At 36.7% G+C, this 20736-nt stretch overlaps 2 protein-coding genes across 10 annotated transcripts in view; one reads left to right on the top strand and one right to left on the bottom strand.

Moving 5' to 3' along the window:
* Window positions 1–5898, top strand: part of ANKRD13C (ankyrin repeat domain 13C) — a 77533-nt gene extending 71635 nt beyond the window's left edge. For both annotated transcript variants that reach the window (XM_054720968.1, XM_054720967.1), the window contains 2 exons: window positions 216–316; window positions 3763–5898. In XM_054720968.1, the coding sequence (XP_054576943.1) occupies window positions 216–316; window positions 3763–3893 (232 nt within the window). In that variant the 3' untranslated portion in view covers window positions 3894–5898. The remainder of the gene's footprint in view (window positions 1–215; window positions 317–3762) is intronic.
* Window positions 5899–14512: 8614 nt separating this feature from the next.
* The window catches only part of SRSF11 (serine and arginine rich splicing factor 11), a 38051-nt gene continuing 31827 nt past the window's right edge, over window positions 14513–20736 (bottom strand). For 2 of the 8 annotated variants that reach the window (XM_054720963.1, XM_054720959.1), the window contains exons 10-13: window positions 19904–19993; window positions 17086–17202; window positions 15992–16151; window positions 14513–15886 (exon numbers count right to left, since the gene is read on the bottom strand). In XM_054720963.1, coding sequence (XP_054576938.1) covers window positions 15689–15886; window positions 15992–16151; window positions 17086–17202; window positions 19904–19993 — 565 coding nt within the window. In that variant the 3' untranslated portion in view covers window positions 14513–15688. The remainder of the gene's footprint in view (window positions 15887–15991; window positions 16152–17085; window positions 17203–19903; window positions 19994–20736) is intronic. The other 6 variants (XM_054720960.1, XM_054720962.1, XM_054720961.1 and 3 more) reach the window with 6 other exon arrangements.

Genomic DNA, 20736 nt, shown 5'->3' with positions numbered 1-20736 from the left:
CTAAAATCAAACAACTGGAAATTATGCTTGCACTGTAACATGTAAAAGTTATAAACTCTGGCACGGTAAAAAGAATAATAAAAACAAAATATTCAAGAGGAAGGAGGTATCATTTCCTCATCCTTAAGTTTGAAGCTTGTGGTTATAAAACAACATAAGGACACAAAGAAATCCATTTTAAAATTGAAAACTTTTTTTCTTTTTTCGTTTCTCAGAATATTGAATGTTTTGGAAGTGATAGCTCCCTTCAAGCACTTTAACAAACTTAGAGAATTTGTTCAAATGAAGCTTCCTCCAGGCTTTCCTGTAAAACTAGGTAAGAGAAAAATTGCTTATAATTTCTGTCTACTAGAAATGTGGTATTGTTTACTAACATTTAGTAAAAATATGCTTTGAAGGAAAATGGGTTTCTAAGTTTTGCTAAAAATTTTTAAAGTTTTTATGTAATTACATGCTTTGATAGTTATCCTTTGTCAAATATATAAAATGCCTGATGGTAGTTCTAATTCTATTAGGTTTCTTTCTTTTCTTTTTATAAAAAATATATTTTTGTTGGTTTTAGAGAGGACGGGAGAGGGAGAGAGAGAGCTAGAAACATCAATGATGAGAGAGAATCATTGATCGGCTGCCTCCTGCATGCCCCACACTGGGATTTGAGTCTGCAACCTGTTAAATACCTTGACCGGGAATTGAACTGTGACCTCCTGATTTGTAGGTTGATGCTCAATCACTGAGTCATGCTGGTTGGGCTTAATTCTACTTCATTTAAATTAAATATATGGGATATCCAAATATTTCTTACAAGAGGGTGTGGGTGAACTTATGATGTACTTTGATAATGTGTTTAAAGTGAAATAGGAAGACTGAGTTTCTGAACAGTGGGGATGTTTCTGGAGTCACTATTTACAGATACACTAATAATCATACATTCTATTTTCAAATATTTATTTTTTGGTAATCCTCACCCAAGGATATTTTTCCATTGATTATTCTTAGAGAGAATGGAAGGGAGGGGGAAGACAGAGAGAAACATCGATGTAGGAGAGACATCGATTGGTTGCTTCCAGCACATGCCCTGACCGGGCCCGGGATGGAGCCTGCAACTGAGGCATGCGCCCTTTACTGGAATCAAACCCAGGACCCTTCAGTCCACGGGCCGATGCCCTATCCACTGAGCCAAACCGGCTAGGGTTATTTTCAAATATTTAAACTTAATTTTATCTTAATAATCTTTAAGAACAGTAAAATCTCATATTTATCTTCTTAACTACATCAGAAAACTGGGAACAAGAGACTTAGAAAGTTTCTCTAGGAATTTAGGCTTGGGTTTAGCATTAATTTAAGCATCAGGAGAAGTTTAACTACCTTCTCTACTGACTTTAGGCTTTGTTCAGGAGAGTCTTCAGTACCATCCATCAATTCAGACATCAAATGTTTAATCAGTGTTTGTTACTTGCCCGATGCTTTTCTAGGGTGAGAGACAGTAAAAGTTCCTGCCCTCTAGGTGTTTACATTCTAGTGGGAGAGAAAAATAAACAAATAGTGAATATAATCTTGATATAATTCCTCAGATCTACTTATCTTGCTTCATTCAATATTACTGAAACCACTCTTTACTCTGCTTATTATTGATATTCATATTATTATGTTAAATGTAGTGGATACTTTTCTGTTGCTCTTTTAAAATCTCTCCAAGATTTAACTATTTTTGTGGAGTCCTTGTCTTGTCCCAATGAATGATAGTTTTTCTTCAAATTTCCTCTGACTTCTTTGATAGCATTCTGTTTTGGTTTTCTGCTAGCGTCTCTGGCTACTCCCCTTTTACTCTTGTAATGCTACATTTCATGTTCTAAAACTTAAGCCAAAACATGTTACTACTCTGCTATCTCTGTCTCCCAACCGGAATGTAATCTCTGTAAATGCATCATGTTTTTCACTTATGTACAGTTGCATATTCAATAAATAAAACTTTCTCTGAAAGATAGTAAATATTTAGGCTTTTTGGGCTATACATATAGTTTCTATCACAACTGCCCAACTTGTTAGAGAACGAAAGCAGCCATAGAACGTAAATGAATATCATCCTATGTTCCAAAAAAACTTCATTGGCACTGAAGTTTGAATTTCATGTAATTTTATCAGCACAAATATTTTTACTTTCTGTTTATTTTTAACCATTTAAAAATAGAAAATCGTTTTTTAGCTCACAAGCCTTACAAAAAGAGGCCAGGCAATGGGCTTTACTTTGCTGATGCCTGGGATTAGATAGAACAGCATCTGCACATAGTAGGCACAAGTGAATGATTTTCCCCTCAGAAATAACTGGAAACTGTGTAATCCTTACGTTGAGTTCTTTAGGTAATCTTTATGTTAATTATGTTTAATTAAGTTTTTTGTTTGTTTGTTTTGTTAATCCTCACCCAAGGATGTTTTTTTCCATTGCTTTTTAGAGAGTAGGAAGGGAGAGAGACACCAATGTTAGAGAGATGCAATGATTGGTTGTCTCCCTCAGATGCCCCGACCAGGGCCTGGGATCTAACCTGTAACCCAGGTACATGCCCTTGACTGGGAATTGAACCCACGACCTTTCAGTCTGTGGGCCAACAATTGCTAACCACTGATGAACACTGGCTAGGGCTCATGTATTTTGTTTTAGGATCAAAATAAATTAGCTAAGAGTCTGAATAATATATATATACTATAATTTGGAGACAGGATATCAGATTGCAAAAATTACAAATATAGCTAGCTGTCCCTTTACCTGAAGGGGGAAAAAACAAGATTGGTGGAATCTGGCATTATATGTAAGATTGGGAAACAATTGAAACTTGAGTTTTTTAATTCTTCTGTGTCTTTCTCTTCTGTTAGATATAAGGCGAGCCCCCAAAATCAGGGGTCCTGGTAAAACACAAAGCACACTCAGGAGCCAGGCAGCAAGGCACATATCTCTATTCCTGCAGGAGGGTGCGCATTCACATGGTCTGGGAGCACATGCACACTGGGTGGCGGTCTGCTCGGGCTCTCATGCCTGGCACACATCATCTGTTCCTCATTCTTGATTGGAAGAGCTTAGGCTCACACTCTTGCGCGATTGGCTAATTTAAAGGAAGGGGTTGACCTTTGCTGTTTCAAAATGGCAGCCCCTCACGGGAGCCAAAATGGCAGCTGCCAAAACTTTCTTCTTTGACAGAAAAGATTGTTTATTCTCACATAACCAATAACTAAATCCTTCCCCAAAACATCATACTCATAATAAACATATATTAGGTCGGATTGGACTGGTGCTTGAATAATGTTTCTTTTTTTAGTTTAAGGAATCTGGATATCTCTAATAGTATTTTTAGTCTACTAGAGGCTCTGTGTACGAATTCGTGTATGGTTGGGGTCCCTCGGCCTGGCCGGTGATTGGGGCTGATCAGGGCCTTCTCGCCCAGTCCGGGGGACGGGGGGGGGAGGGACCGTGGGAGGTTGGTTGGCTGGCCGGCCGGTGGGAGGGACCGCAGGAGAGGGGGAACTGCGGGAGGTTGGCTGGCCGGCTTGGGGGTGGGGGGGAGGAACCGTGAGAGGTTGGCTGGCCAGCCAGAGGAGGTTGGCTGTAGAAGTGCACTGACCATCAGTGGAAGCTCCTGCATTGAGCGTCTGCCCCCTGGTGGTCAGTGCGCATCATAGCGACTGTTCGTAATGGTCGCTTAGGCTTTTATATATATAGATAAGTAGATTAACATTTCATTTTACAGTATTATCATTGACTATTCTCTCTAGATATACCTGTGTTTCCTACGATCACAGCCACTGTGACTTTTCAGGAGTTCCGATATGATGAGTTTGACGGCTCCATCTTTACTATACCTGACGACTACAAGGAAGACCCGAGCCGTTTTCCTGATCTCTAATGACGCAAGCATGACTCCATCTCACCAAGGAAAGCAAGAGGATGCAGAGAACCCCACAGGGAGGTGAAAGAGGAGGGACAGACTCTTTCAGTGAAGAAAAGGGAATTTCGTGGAACTGACACATCAGTGATATGACATAATGAAATGGGTCGCTAATAAGTTTCCTGATGTGCCATTTTCAGTCTTTTTAAATATATACATATTATAGTGTAATAGTTTGACACCTTAATGACCCTAAGTACTTCTTATGTAAAACAGCTATGAGTGCTGTGATTTGTTTTTAAAAATTTTTACACTTCTTGTTGAAATATATATGCATATATATCTATATCTATATCTATAGTTATATCTAAAACACTCCTGGACCAGTAACATAAATTAAATGTCTTAAGAGATATGAAGCCCTTTACAGTTGTCATCTTATATTCAAGGTGACATTTATAAATATTCCTTCCAACTTTGTTTTCATAAAATGTAAACTATGTAACTTTATGTATAGTTCAGTAATTTGAATGTTTGTTCAATATGATGAACTAGAAAGGAATGCAGTTTTCTGTAGATGAATGAACCAAATGGTAACCATTAAACAATTGCGTTTATATGTTGCAATACATTTCAGAAGGAGCATTCACTCTGCAGGGAATAAGGTACCTCCTTTAGCACCTTAGTGCAATTCATTGTGGTGCTATTTGTTTTTACCTGAATTCTTTCTTCAATGGTAAATGTTTGTTACTAATCTTCCTTTCATAGAACCTCTATTTTTTTTCTAAACTTGAGTTTTAAAGCCTTTTTTGTGTTCATAATAGGATATAACTAGCATGCTTAAGGATAGTCCTCTTCCAAATCTCAGCACTTTAAAAATATTCCAAAATTTTAAACTTGCTTCCTAATAACTGCACATCATTCTGATTATTTTGTTTGTTTTTAGTGTTCATGTCAGTTTTAAACAACTCACATTTTGGACTCCCTACATATTTAATGCTTTCAAAGTAAGGTAAAAACATTTTATATGCTAACAGAATATATTTGTTATAAGTTAAATTCCAAAAATGTACACAAGATTGATAATTCCTACTGTTTATTTTTTTAAGTCACAAGAAAATATTTATTGGTTTTAATTATCTTCAAAGTGTTAAAAAATCATGCATTACTCATTTTCGCACTTAAAATTTTTCCTGTTTATTCCAAGATGGTTTGATGGTCCAAGAATGAAAATAAATTAGGGAGAATAAGGTATAACAGACATAATATGTTATGTTGTATTTAAGAAATTAGCTAAAGAAATGCTTTTTAAATGTATCCTGATAAATGTGTGAGAATGCATCTGTCAGGTTTTTTTAGAGTGACCAGTAATTTAAATATTTTCAAGAATTTTAAATAATTTGAATGAGTTTAAAAACCTTTATTGAAAAGATGATTATTTACAAATCCAAAGCATCAATCATAAGAAAAATTTTTTAATAAACATCTTTAAAGCTGCATCTTTCATGCTGATAACATAATTGAATATGTTGACATTTTATTAAATACATTTTATAATAAAGAAAAATAATCATAGTTAAAAATTCAAAGGCCAATTACTACCTGATGTGGGTCTGTTGAATTTTGTGGAAAGAGTTGGAAACCCAGACTAGGTTTATTAAATACAAGTTGAACCCAGTTATTTTGGGAATCCTTATAGATCAAGTGACTTAGAAATTGAATTACCTTGTCAGTAATTTGTGAGGTTTGAGACACTGAATGGTAGTTATCACTGTTGCTTTTAGGCTTCCTTTCTCTTTGGGAATGTTATATTTTCAGGACTATACTATAGATTTTTCACAAGTACAGACAATATAGTGGGGGGAAAACATGGAAAATTGCAACTTGGAACTTACCAATTTCCTAAAAGCTGTGAATATTTTGCTGGGGTACACTGGAGGTAGGAAGACTACTGAAAACTTTTGCACTTGGATTTTGTTTTTAACTCAACTTTTTCTTTCATAAAGGTTAGTAGAAAAGATGATCCATTCCAAATGTCTTTTATTTGATCATATAGGATAAGCAAATGTCAGTATCTTATAATGGTGAAAACAAGGAGTTATTAATGCAAATAAACTTTTCACATTAAACTTTTCAAAATGTGCCTTTTAATCCAGTTAATGAATGAAGCTATATTCTGTGTTTCAAGTAACTAAATCAAAACACCATATATTTTAATAATCTCACATGAAAATCTAGATTTTGTAGTGTAGGTCCATAAAATTCTGTCTTCTATTTGTGATTGAAGAAAATTAAAACTTGGGGGCCTATGAAATGGTCACCTTAAATAGCTATTTTGAAGACCTCAATATTCCTGCCACCAGTGTAGTATCAAAAGAAGGTATGATTCTTGTCTTAAAGAAAGTAATTTCTGAGAATTTGCTTCATAGAGAATTGACAGATTTCATAAAAAGGAAGCATAAAGCAGATGCTCTGATTATTGTGAACCTAGGAACATATGATGGTCTGGAAATTAACACATTTCAGAGAAGCTAATAGCTGACAAAAGCTGAAAAACAATTTTGTTTCTGCTTTGAATTGTTATTGAACCCCACTCACACTAATAGAAATGAGTTTTTATATTGTTATTCATGTACAGTTTATAATTCACACCTTGCAGGAGGGTAGTAAATAATGATCTTTAGTGACCCCTTCTTATTTTTCACTATGTCTACAGAATTGATCCTGCTTCAAGGGGACAAAAAAGGTCTGGACTAAATGTTTTCATATTGATCTAAGGATTGCTTCCTTTTGCTCATTTATGTTCCTTTTATTTGCAAACTAGAGGCCTGGTGCATGAAATTCTTGCACAGGTAGGGTCCCTAGGCCTGGCCGGTGATTAGGGCCAATCTTGACCTTCCAGCTGCTGGCTGGGGCCTTCCTTCATTCCTCGCCGCCCCCTGGTGGTCAGCGTACATCATAGTGAGCAATCAAACTTCTGGTCTCCTGACAATTTGCACATTAGGCTTTTATATATATAGATAGCATGAGTAAGAAAGTTGCAGTAGAACACTAGGTGAATTTGAACACTAGGTGAATTTGAAGTCCTGTCTTTATTTTTATTTATTTATTTTTGAAGTCCTGCCTTTAAAATTGAGTGAGATAATTTTTGATTAGTATGGAACACAATATGCCTCTGCTGTTAACTCCAGCAAGAGGTATCTTAAGCATGTTTTCTAAAATTAAGAAAACGCATCCTTACCGAAGTTTTTATATTTGGAAACTGTAAACTTTCAGACAAATGACAGTGAAACTTGCCCAAGAGACAAAAGGACAGAGGAGATATTACACTACTTGTGAAATGCAAAATTAAACTTGGTAAAAGCCTATCGGTTATGTAGTATGAATTAGCAAAAACTACTTTTGCAAAGCATTTTATGTCAGAAATCTGGGGCAGTAGTATCTTAGATTGTCATCTAAATATGTCATCTCAAGTATTTTTGCATTTTTGATCTTTACAGTACTATCTAGTGATGAACTTCTAAAATTATAATCTTATTTCAGTATAGTACTTTTATTCATAATGGCACCTATGATACAGTTACAATTTCACTTTTGCCACAGCACCTGCAAATACCTAAGCAAAATCTAAGGATTTTAAAGAAGGGTACTTGGCAAGCATTTCTGAATTTGATCGTTTTGCAGATGAAAATAACTTGCCTAAAGTAAAAAATGTTGTGTAATAAAAAACAACAAAAACCCCCCACCACTTACTTACCTGTACCTCCCATAGCATTCTTGGTCACTAAAGGCTGACAATGACTGGCTGGGATGCTTTAATGAAAATGGGTGGTGTAAGAGTTTTGGAGAGCAGAAGTGAAGCAGAAATTTTGTAGCTTATCTGCTGGCCCCTTTGGGATGAGGTAGAGCGGGGCCTGCAGTTACTTTACCTTCTCCTCCTTCAGCTTCTCAGACTTATGGGCCAGATATGTGTGTTTAGCTTCATGATGCAGAATCCTGGCTTCTGCCATGCCACCCAGGTCAGAAGCAATGAGACATGAGTTTTAGCCCATTCTTATGGGTTCCAGCTTGTGCTTGTGGTTCTAACTTACTCTTCCCTCTAATTATCCATCTTCCCTTCTCAACTTCCTGCAGGCTTCAACGGCCAGCATCATACAAAGCCCATAAACAGATTTGAAACTGGTTAACCAGCTCCCATAATTAAGGTCAAATCCCTGTAACAAATCTTTTTGTTCTCCTTAGAATGCTGACTGGTAAAAAAAAAAATGTTAAATCTACATGCTTGTCTTCTAAAACAATATTTAATCTTTAGCACTCGGATGTCGAGTGTGACTCGACACGGTTAGCATTAGAATAAAGGAATCGAGAAAAAAGCAAGCGAGTGCAAGGGGTTAAGTAAGCAAATTTTAACATTTCATTTTTGTAACCGTTAACCTTCAATTTTTTTTCCCCCAACATTTTTTTTTCATTTTTTAAAATTAAGGTATTATATGTGTACATATCTTACCATTGCCCCCGCCCACCCCACTCCCATACATGCCCTCACCACCCAGTGTTTTGCATCCGTTGGTTATTCTTATATGCATGCATACAAGTCCTTCGGTTGATCTCTTATCTCCCCACCTTTCCCTAACCTTCCCGCTGTAGTTTGACAGTCTGTTTGATGCTTTACTGCCTCTCTATCTTTTTGTTCATCAGTTTATAATGTTTTTTATTATCTACAAATGAGTGAGATCATGTGGTATTTTTCTTTCATTGACTGGCTTATTTCACTTAGCATAATGTTCTCCAGTTCCATCCGGGTTGCTGCAAATGGTAAGAATTCCTTCTTTTTTATGGCAGCATAGTATTCTATTGTGTAGATGTACCATAGTTTTCTGATTTAGTCATCTGCTGACGGGCACCTAGGCTGTTTCCAAATCTTAGCTATTGTAAATTGTGCTGCTATGAACTTAGGGGTGCGTATATCCTTTCTGATTGGTGTTTCTAGTTTCTTAGGATATATTCCTAGGAGTGGCATTACTGGGTCAAATGGGAGTTCCATTTTCAGTTTTTTGAGGAAACTCCATACTGTTCTCCACAGTGGCTGCACCAGTCTGCATTCCCACCAGCAGTGCACTGAGGGTTCCTTTTTCTCCGCATCCTCGCCAACATTTGTTTGTTGCTTTGTTGATGATAGCCATTTCCGACAGGTGTGAGATGGTACCGCATTGTCGTTTTGATTTGCATCTCTCGGATAATTAGTGACTTTGAGCATGTTTTCATGTGTCTCTTGGCCTTCCTTCTGTCTTCTTTCAAAAAGATTCTATTTAGGTCCGTTGCCCATTTTTTTATTGGATCATTTATCTTCCTTTTATTAAGTTGTATAAGCTGCCTGTAGATGTTGATTAAACCTTTATCAGTGATAACATTTGCAAATATGTTCTCCCATACAGTGGGCTTTTTGTTGTTTTGTTGATGGTTTCTTTTGCTGTAAAAAAGCTTTTTATTTTGATGTAGTCCCATTTGTTTATTTTCTCTTTAGCTTCCATTGCCCTAGGGCAGTGGTCAGCAAACCGTGGCTCGCGAGCCACATGTGGCTCTTTGGCCCCTTGAGTGTGGCTCTTCCACAAAATACCATGGCCTGGGCGAGTCTATTTTGAAGAAGTGGCATTAGAAGAACTTTAAGTTTAAAAAATTTGGCTCTCAAAAGAAATTTCAATCATTGTACTGTTGATATTTGGCTCTGTTGACTAATGAGTTTGCCAACCACTGGCCTAGGGGCAGTATCAGTGAATAATTTCTTTCGGCATATGTCTGAGATCTTGCTGCCTATGGATTCCTCTAGTATTTTTATGGTTTCCCAGCTTATGTTTAAGTCCTGTATCCATTTTGAGTTTATTTTTGTGTATGGTTGGTGTTTCTGATTGGTGTTTCTGATGGTTTTTGATCACAAAAAAGTTGGTGATCTAGTTTCATTTTTTTGCATGTATCTGTCCAATTTTCCCCACACCATTTATTGAAGAGACTGTCTTGACTCCATTGTATGTTCATGCCTCCTTTGTCAAATATTAATTGAGCATAGTGGTTTGGGTCGATATCTGGATTCTCTATTCTATTCCATTGATCTATATGTCTGTTCTTATGCCAATACCAGGCTATTTTGAGAACAGTGGCGTTGTAATAGAGCTTGAAATCTGGTATTGAGATCCCTCCTCCCTTATTCTTTTCTCAGGATTGCTGTGGCTATTTGGGGTCTTTTTTATTCCAGATGAATTTTTGGAGAGTTCTTTCTACGTCTGTGAAATATGCCATTGATATTTTAATGGGGAGTGCATTGAATCTATAGATTGCTTTGGATAGTATGGACATTTTAATGTTAATTCTACCAATCCATGAACATGGTATGTTCTTCCATCTGTTTACGTCTTCCTCTATCTCTTTTTTTCAGTGTCCTGTAGTTTTCTGCGTATAGGTCTTTCACCTCCTTGGTTAAGTTTATTCCTAGGTATCTTAATTTTTTTTGGTGTGATGGTAAATGGGATTGCTTTTTTAGTCTCTCTTTCTGTAAGTTCACTATTGGTGTATAGAAATGCCATAGATTTCTTAGCCTTAATTTTGTATCCCGCTACATTGCCGAATTCATTTATTAAGTCTGTTAGTTTTTTGATGGAGTCTTTTGGGTTTTTTATGTACAATATCATGTCATCTGCAACTAAGGACAGCTTTATTTCTTCTTTTCCAATTTGTATGCCTTTTATTTCTTCTTGTCTGATCACTATGGCTAGCACTTCCAGTACTATATCGAACAGGAGTGGTGAGAGCGGGTATCCTTGTCTTGTTCCTGTTCTTAGGGGAAATGGTTTTAGTTTTTGCTCATTGAGTATGCTGTTAGCTGTGGGTTTATCATATATAGCTTTTATTATGTTGAGGTATGATCCTTCTATTCCCACCTTGTTGAGAGTTTTTTATAAAGAAAGGGTGTTGGATTTTGTCAAATGCTTTTTATGCATCAATTGATATGACTATGTGATTTTTATCACACAATTTATGTGATGTATCACGTTTATTGATTTGCGGATATCGTACCATCCTTGCATTCCTGGGATAAATCCTACTTGGTCATGGTGTATGATCTTTCTGATGTACTGCTGGATCCGATTTGCTAGAATTTTGTTGAGGATTTTGGCATCTATGTTCATGAGGGATATTGTCCTGTAATTCTTTCATTGTGTTGTCTTTATCTGGTTTTGGTATTAGGGTGATGCTGGCTTCATAGGAGGAGCTTGGAAGTGTTCCTTCCTCTTGAATTTTTTGGAATAGTCTGAGGAGGATAGGTTTTAGTTCTTCCTTGAATGTTTGGTAAAACTCTCCTGTGAAGCCATCTGGTCCCGGGCTTTTGTTTGCTGGAAGCTTTTTGATGTCTGCTTCAATTTCTTCCATAGTTACTGGGTTATTGAGCTGTTTAGATTCTTCCTGATTGAGTTTTGGAAGGTTATATTTTTCTAGGAATATGTCCATTTCCTCCAGTTGTCCAGTTTGTTGGAATAGAGTTGTTTGTAGTATTTTTTTAACAATCCTTTGTATTTCGGCAGGATCTGTTGTTATTTCACCTCTTTCATTTCTGATTTTATTTGGGTCCTCTCTGCTTCTTGGTGAGCCTGGCTAGAGGTTCATCAACCTTCAATTTCTTATGCACAAATCATCATACTTTATTTAGCTAACTAGCTTTTTTAAAAAAAAAACACGTTACTAATTTTAGTATCACTAATTTACTGACTGTGCACTGGAGAAATAACCTTTACAAAGTGACATTTTGAAAAGAATGAGAACATTTATTTGGTAAATCACAGGTAGGAAAATTTCTATAAGTGGGCTTAGGAAACAAGTTATGGAGGTAAAGAAAAGCCCATAGAACTTGGAAGTGAGGAAGCTAATGGTAAAGTGTGTGGGGCAGGGAAGAGGAGGGAGATGGGAAAGGCATGGGCATGCTCCAGGGAAGGAGAGCACGTTTCCTAATTATGTTTGTAAGGACATCATTTAAAAAATGTTTGGCCTGGCTGGTGTGATTCAGTGGTTGAGCATCGACCTATGAACCAGGAGATCAAGGTTTGATTCCCATTCAGGGCACATGCCCAGGTTGTGGGCTCGATCCCCAGTAGGGGGTGTGCAGGAGGAAGCTGACCAATGATTATCATTGATATTTCTGTCTTTCCCTCTCTGAAATGAATAAAAATACATAAAATATGTTCATTATTCTGTGAATTCTTATATTGTTACTAATAAGTATATATATTTTAAAAGTAGTAAGTGTACTCTTAAGAATGTTCCCACAGATGAATTTAGTATGGTTCACATGTATTTTGCTAAAGAAAATTTTTTAATATATATTTTATTTATTTTTTACAGGGAGAAAAGGAGAGGGAGAGTCAGAAACATCGATGAGAAACATAGATCAGCCAAAGCCGGTTTGGCTCAGTGGATAGAGCGTCGGCCTGCGGACTGCGAGGTCCCGGGTTCGATTCCGGTCAAGGGCATGCATCTTGGTTGCAGGCACATCCCCAGTGGGGGGTGTGCAGGAGGCGGCTGTCTCTCGATGTTTCTAGCTCTCTCTCCCCCTTTCTCTCTGTAAAAAATCAATTAAAAAAAAATATATATATATTCATTCATAAAAAAAAGAAACATAGATCAGCTGCCTCCTGCACACTCCCTACTGGGTATGTGCCCTCAACCAAGGCACATGCCCTTGACCTGAATCAAACCTGGGACCCTTGAGTCGGCAGGCGGATGCTCTATCCAGAGCCAAACCGGTTAGGGTAAGAATTTTAAAAAATATATATTTTTATTGCTCTCAGAGAGGGAGGAGGATAGAAACATCAATGATGAGAGAGAATCATTGATTGGCTGCCTTCTGCATGCTACTGGAGATTGAGCCTGCAATGGGGCATGTGCCCTTGATCAGAATCGAACCCCACACTCCAATGCTTTATCCGAGCCAAACCCGCTAGGGCTGCTAAAGAATTTCTAAATTTCACATACAATGAAAATGGCAACAAAATTAAAACCTAGTAAAATAGACTAATAAATCCACAACTCCAGAATTAGTCTCCTTTAGAAAGGACCTATGCTAATAAAGCCTTAGGAATAGACATTCTGGATGCAAGTCCCAGTAGTTTCCATAACATCCATATTTAACCAAAGTAAACACAACTTAAGTACTGATTGATGGCCCTGAGGCACTTAATCTAGAACTCCACCGAAGAAAGTGGTATTGTTTGCTAGAGGAAAAGTTGGTTTGTACATTTTCTGTGATACCCACACTAGAAACTTTACTCAGTTGTAAGATGCAACTTGAAGTAAAATTAGTTTGCACTGTTCTAGTACAAGCCGTTTGTTCTTTCCCTAAGTGTCTAATATTTATTGACCCAGGCAACACAAACCTGCATCTCCCCCAATTATCAACTACATTGCAAGACAGGTTATCAATCTCGTATCACAATTAGGAAATTGCAAGTAAAAGATACAGGTCTCTCCAGCTGTAAATGAAACCAAAACTCTTGACTAGACTCATATAGCCACTACCTCTCATTCACTCCTGAAGAATTTAAGCAAATAAATAGGACAAACATTTTTTCTAACAAAACCACTTTTATTTTTTAATCATTTACTACTAAATACAGAACAGAACTCAAGTGTGGAGGCAGTATTCACTTGATTCCAACTGATTATCTGTGTTAAAGGCTTGTGTCCCTGTGCAACCCTATCATTGTGCATAAAATGTTCACTGAAAAATAACCTAGGTACGGGTTCCCTTCAATGCATTTTACGTCAGTGGCACTACTTTATAGCCCAAAACTTCTTAATCCCTTTTGAAAAGTTAAGTGTATTTGTATTCAGAGATTACAAGTGAGGAAATAGACTAATACTAGGTTTAACCAGGTGAAACTGCCAATATTTTACTTGTTTTGATTTACAAAAATGGCAGTCATATGGTTCAACCATTACCAAGAAAGTTTTTGTAGGTTTAAGTAAATGTCACTTGTGTTCAACTGTTTTAAAATGACTATTAGGGCCATTACCAGAACTTCTTAACTATAGACAAAATTCCTTTTGATAAAATCTTTAAAAAGTTACTTACTATAAACTGTAAAAACAATGCTGCTTTTCTATATGGCATTTCAATTTTAAAAGTTAAAAAAATTATCAGACTTGGATAAGAGCTATACTTCCAAGTCTCATTTCCCCCTTAATCCCAGCCACTCTAACACTACTCATTTCATAAATGAATAAATATAATATTTAGTATTGTACAGTAGATACATACCATTGAGTTGCTATACCATTCCAGCAAAGGCAAACATTTCACTGAAAATATAAATTTAGTAGATATAGGAGGGATCATTTGTTTATCCCGGTTTTACTCAACCCAATCCCTACACCCAAAATGAGAAATTTACACTAAGAAATAGACTGTTTTAGATAGAAATTAAACCAACTTTAACAATTCTGATGGTAACTAATCACTGCAGTGATAGGATTGTATAGTAAATATGTAGATTGTAGGGGAAAGGACTTGATTTGTAAAATGAATGAGGTAAATGTCATACATTCAACAGCTTGTAAATAAATACAAATACAGTTTTACAGGAACATGAACATAGGTTTAAGGGTTTTATTATCAAAGTCTTGTAAAACAATTTCAGAAACTGTACATCAACATGGCACAGACTGTAGCCTACTTTTGTTTTTACTGCACAAAAGTGAAGCTGGAAACTCCTGTAACTAAGAAAACAGTTGCCTAAACTACTTTGCATTTAACATGGAATCACTGTGAGCATAAGATTACTACTGCAGTAAGAGTAACAAAAATTTATTGGTTTTATACAACTTGAGATCAAATAAAAAGTACATTATCAAGTACATTTGTCTCACTTTAAAAGCATATGGTCAATTTAAAATGCACTACCCCTTTTCCAACACTTAGATTAAAACAAATTAATGAAAGTGAAAAATTGAAAATTAGGACGAGATAACTCTTTTACAGATGGACTCAGGATAGGCAGATAGCTTTCAATGATATAGGTGTGGAATAAATTATTTCAGGGAAAAAAATTCCCGAACACCTTATGAAAAAGTATACAACTCTACTTCAAAATATGCTATTTACTCACTGCCAAAGACAGTTTCATTTGAAATCTTGTTTCTGTAATTAAAGCCTAAGCAGCCATCAAAAAAGGTTAGTGCATATATAACCTTTCAGTTAAACAAAAGCCACAAAATTTCAGCCACAAGGCTTAGAGGATTATCTATTTCAAATGCTTATTTCCAGATGTATCTATAAGAATGTTAATTTGTCATGTGAACAAACAAGACCATAAGTAGATCCATCATGTTGGAAGATTTTAATGACAATGAGGATATTCCTGCCACAATTAACATGCAATCAGTGCATTCCCTACATGGCTCTATTACGGCAATGAATCAAATTCTAGAAATACTATAAGTGAACTTACTTAATAAAGGAGATTATACAACATAAACAACCCATGCCTGCTGTAGATGCATGCAGCTTTTCACTGTTATGAAGCAGCGCCAGAATAGTCAAGCTGCTTGGTTTCCCAATCAGATTTCACCACACCAAGAATTGGTTACCCACATAGCATTTTCTAAAAACTTTTGGATGTAAATAATATCAATATCAGGAGCTTTATAACCATTTATAGCTCAGAGCTGTATACATCTAAGGTCTGAGATGAACAAATACAGCATGAAGAAATCACACAAAGGAATGACACTGATGCATGTATACAGGTGGATTCTCATGGAGGCCATATTCAGTCACTCATATCCATGTCTTCTTCATGATGATCATCACCATTCACTTTGGATTCTCTCAGGGGATCACCAGTTCCCTTTTCCACAGAACATTCTTTTGTTTTGGGGGAAACTGGTTCTGTTGGTTTCTTCTCCTCTTTTTTCTCTTTCTCGCTGTCATACCCCTGTTCCTCTTCATCATAATCCCGTGTAACCTGCTTTGCCAAGGAGAATAATACAAGTAAATGTCTTCACAGAAAAATCACTTCTTGTAAGTACTAGTACCACCTAAAATACCAAATAAATTAGTTTTGTAAACATACTTTTACATCTTTATCACTCTCAGATTTTCTTTCTCGATCCTTTTCTTTATCTTTACTTTTCTTCTTCTTGCTTGTTGATCGTTCTCGTTCATCTCTGCCTCTTTCTTTGTCTTTATCTTTCTTCTTCTCCTTTTTATGCCTAGGATAACAGTAAAATGTTCTCAAAGAAAAAAAAGATGCTTTAAAGGATACGCTTGAGAATTTTTACCCATAAGTATAGCAATAAGTTTTAACTTCGTTTAGATGCTAAGCTTGACCCAAGTTCACATGATATAAAGAGGATACAGGGCCCTGGCCGGGTAGCTCAGTTGGTTAGAGCATTGTCCTGATACACCACTAAGGTTGCAGGTTTGATCTCTTGTCAGGGCACAACAGGGGTGGGGAACCTTTTTTCTGCCAAGGGCCATTTGCATTTTTATAACATCAATTCCTGGGCCATATAAAATTATCAACTTAAGAATTAGCCTGCTGTATTTGGTCAAACATTTAATTAACTCACCCCTACTGCCTTGGCAGGGCCAGACCAGAATTTAGTGGGCCCTGCCATCTGGACGTTTCCCACCCCTGGACATACAAGAAGCAACTAATGAATACATAAATAAGTGGAATCACAAACTGATGTTTCTCTCTACTGAATTAATTTAAAAAATAAAGACTAGCCCAGCCAGTGTGGCACAGGGGTTGAGTGTCGAACTATGAAACAGGAGAGGTCAAGGTTCGATTCCTGGTCAGGGTGTATGCCCGGGTTGCAGGCTCAATCCTCAGTGTGCGGTGTGCAAGAGGCAGCTAATCAATGATTCTCTCACATCACTGATGTTTCTATATCTCTCTCTCCCCCTTCTTATCTGTAATCAATAAAAATATATTTTAAAAAAATACAGCAAATCTCCATTTTCAAAACATTGGACACAAGCCATGCTCAGTAATAGAAGAAAACTAATTTGGTTACAGGCATAAAATGCTCAATCCTTAACAGTGTTTATTATAACAGTCTCAAGTGATAAAAGAAAAATAAAAGCACATTCATAAGCATTTTATGGGAAATAAAGTTCTGAAAATTAGAAAGAGTATACCTAAATCATTAGCATTCTTACCTCCTAGGGGACGGTGAGCGAGACAATTTTCTTTTCGGAGACCTGGGCTTTTTAGGAGATCTTGTGCCACTCCTGCTTCGTCGACGTCGTCTCTCTCTAGGACCACAAATGTACAAACTAGACTTTAAAATACAGACACATCATAGCAGATATGTCTACGATGGAGCTCCATTAGGAACTCACAGCATTTTCAAATACAGTTTTGAGCTGAAGAATCAAATGAGTAATAATAAATCACAATTCTTTTCCAAACTATATGCCTTTCCTTTAATGCTCTCAAGAAAACCCTAATTTCCAGCAATTCTTAAAAAAATTACATTATCATAACATCAGATTTGTTAAACTCAAGGAAAGATTAACAATCAGTTTTTGATTCATATATCAGTGTCCAGAAGAGGTATTAGGATCATAGGTTGTAATAAAAAAATTACTTTTAAATTCACTGGGTAAAATTCAGAGAACTAGAGTTAATGTTAACATAGGAGCAAATTGATTCCCTATACTCCAGCAAACCATGTCCCCCAACAATGATTTGAGCAATCGTTGTTTAAGAAATACAGCCTTTTCCCTCTCTTTAAAACAGGGTGTGGAACCTTTTTTCTGCCAAGGGCCATTTGGATATTTGCAACATCATTTGTGGGCCATACAAAATTATCAACTTAAAGATTAGCCTGCTGTTGCACAGTTGGTTGAGCAACGTCCGTGCACTAAAAGGTTGCTGGTTTGATTCCCGGTCAGAGCACATGCACAGGTTGCAGGCTCAATCCCTGGTTTGGGGGGAGTGGTTGCAGGAGGCAGCCAATCAATGTTCTGCTCTCACATAGTTTTTCTCTCTGTGTCCCTTCCTCGCTCTTGGTGAGATGTTCCCCACCTCTGGTTTAAAATGTGGCTTAAAAAAAAAAATTCTGCTGGTTACTATTCTCAAAAGTTATTAGGACTTGTGAGATTACAATTTAGGCACAAAATAAAAGTAAAACCCCATAATTTCAGTTGTCTAGCATCTATAAAAGCTTTAGAAAAAAAACAACAAAACTCAACCAGACAAAATATTACCTTTACAGCCCTGTGTGGCACCTCCCCCCCCTTTCTCCCCTACAGTCCTGGAAACATTATACACAACTTTTCATTCATCAAATATTAAAATATTATCAAGGTGATCCAATCATTAAGCAGAGTAAAGTGCTTATGAATAAGTACTTAAATAAAGGAAAAAGCAAAAACAACAACAAAAAGAAATAAAAAGCCACCTAGTTAGCAAAGTAAGAAAAATACATGCTGCACACCCCATCTTTCCCTAAGACCTAGTTTGTCATTTTCTTAAATACTTACACCTGGTTTCATTTTCTGTTTTAAATAGTTGGCTCTCCGTATCTGCAGGTTTTACATCCAAAGATGCCAGAGGGCTAACTGTATGCATTATTCTATGGCATTTAATAAAGGGAGTGTCCCCCCAAAATGTATACACATATTTTGAATAATTATAAAGGCAGTGTTTATAAAATACATTTCATTTTCAAAAAAGTGTGCACACATCTTTTGGGGACACCCTGTATAAGGGACTTGAGCTTCTTGGATTTTGGTTCCTGCAGGGGGTCCTGGTGTATTTAACCTTTTCTGAAAATACTCCTCACCCTGAGAAGAAACCCCTTTAGGTATCACACCCCAACCATTAATCTACTTTTTGTCTTTATAGGTTTATCTATTCTGGACACTTCTTGTCCTTGGAATCCTACAATTTACAGTTCTTTGTGACTGACTTCTTTCATCTAAGTTGTCTAGTCTCATCCATATGGTAACATGTATCAGTACTTTATTCCTTTTCATTGCTGGATAATTCATTGTATAGCTATACCATTTTGTTCACACGTTAGTTAATGAACATCATTGCTGGATAATTCATTGTATAGCTATACCATTTTGTTCACACGTTAGTTAATGAACATTTGGGTTGACTTTTTGGTTATTATGAAAAATAATACTGCTATGAAAATTAGTGTACAAAGTTTTGGATGTAGTATTTTCACTTCTTTTGGGTATATCCTTAGAAGTGAAAATACTGTGTCAAAACTCTTGATTTTTTAAGGAATTACCAACTGTTTTCCAAAGCAGATGCACCATTTTATATTCATGCCAGCAACACACAGAGTCCCAGGTTCTCCACATACTTGCCAACACTAGTTACCATCTGTCTTTTTTCATAATAACCATCCTACTGTGTGTGGTTTTGATTTGCATTTCCCTGATAGACTAATGTATATCATTTCATGTTTATTAGACACTTGCATATATTCTTTGGAGAAATGTCAATTCAGAGTTTTTGGCCATTTTTTAATTGGGTTGTTTTTCTACAATTGAATTGTAACAGTTCTTTATATATTCTAGTTACAAGTCCCTTTTCAAATATATAATTAGTTACTTTCTAGCACTCTGGGTTGTCTTTAAGTTTTGACAGTATTCTTTGAAACACAAAAGTTTTTAATTTTGATGACCTCCAAAATTGACATTTATCTTTTGTTATTTGTACTTTTGATGTCATATCTAGAAAACCATTGCCAAATTCAACTTTAGGTTATTTTCCACAAGTTATCCCTAAAATTTGTTAACACTAAAGTATGTACAGAGGTGAGCAAAAGAAGGTTTATAGTTCATATGGAAAACAACACAGTAAGTAATAATACGAAAATAAACTTTTCTGTACTCACAACTGTAAACCTACTTTTGCCCACCCCTGTATGTACTAGAAAACATGCAATGTTTACAATCTATTGATATCCCTGCAAAGAGTTTTAAGAAATGCCAAGAATTTATAATGCCTTACCTGCTTGCACTTCTGGACCGTCTGGCTGTGCTGTAACTTTTTGGTGGTGTTTTGGAACGTTTCTTTTCTTTGTCTTCTTTCTTTTTGTCTCTAATAAATGAACATAATTTATGAATGCATTAATAAGTTTCAGCTAGTAAAAACTTATACAATAAAATAAACACAAAAGCACAGTGAGATCTAATCCCATTTTTAAAATATAAACATTATTTTGATACTGTATATAGAAATATAATTTGAATGGTATTACTTGTCATTAAAAATTTTTAAGAAAAAATCCTATTTTTCTGGTATTCTACAGAAAACTTCTCTCCAATAGAGAGCATTGACTATAGTGAGAAAATGATAAAGGATGTTGGCCAGTTTCTTGATTGGCACAAACACCAATCCTATCTAATAAAAGAGTAATAAGCAAATTGACTGTCACTCCCACACACAAGATGGCTGCTCCCATGTGGTCAAAGATGGCTGCCACAAAATGGCCAGCAGGGGAGGGCAGTTGGGAGAGACCAGGCCTGCAAGGGAGGGCAGTTGTGGGCAATCAGGCCTGCAGGGGAGGGCAGTTGGGGGGGACCCAGGCCTGCAGGGGAGAATAGTTAGGGGTGACCAGGCTGGCAGAGGAGGGAAGTTGGAGGCAACAAGGCCTGCAGGGAAGGGGAGTTGGGGGGGGACAAGACCAGCAGGGGAGAGTAGTTAGGGGTGATGAGGCTGGCAGGGAGGGAAGTTAGGGGTGACTGGTTTGGTAGGGGAGGGCAGTTGGGGGGGACCAGGCCGGCAGGGGAGAAAAGTTAGGCATCAATCAGGTTGGCAGGAGAGTGGTTAGGGGGTGATCA

This window comes from Eptesicus fuscus, chromosome 9 (genome assembly GCF_027574615.1).
Source record: "Eptesicus fuscus isolate TK198812 chromosome 9, DD_ASM_mEF_20220401, whole genome shotgun sequence".
In the NCBI taxonomy this organism is placed as follows: Eukaryota; Metazoa; Chordata; class Mammalia; order Chiroptera; family Vespertilionidae; genus Eptesicus; species Eptesicus fuscus.
The sequence above is the reverse complement of the archived record's forward strand: the minus strand, read 5'-3'. Positions and strand labels throughout refer to the sequence as shown.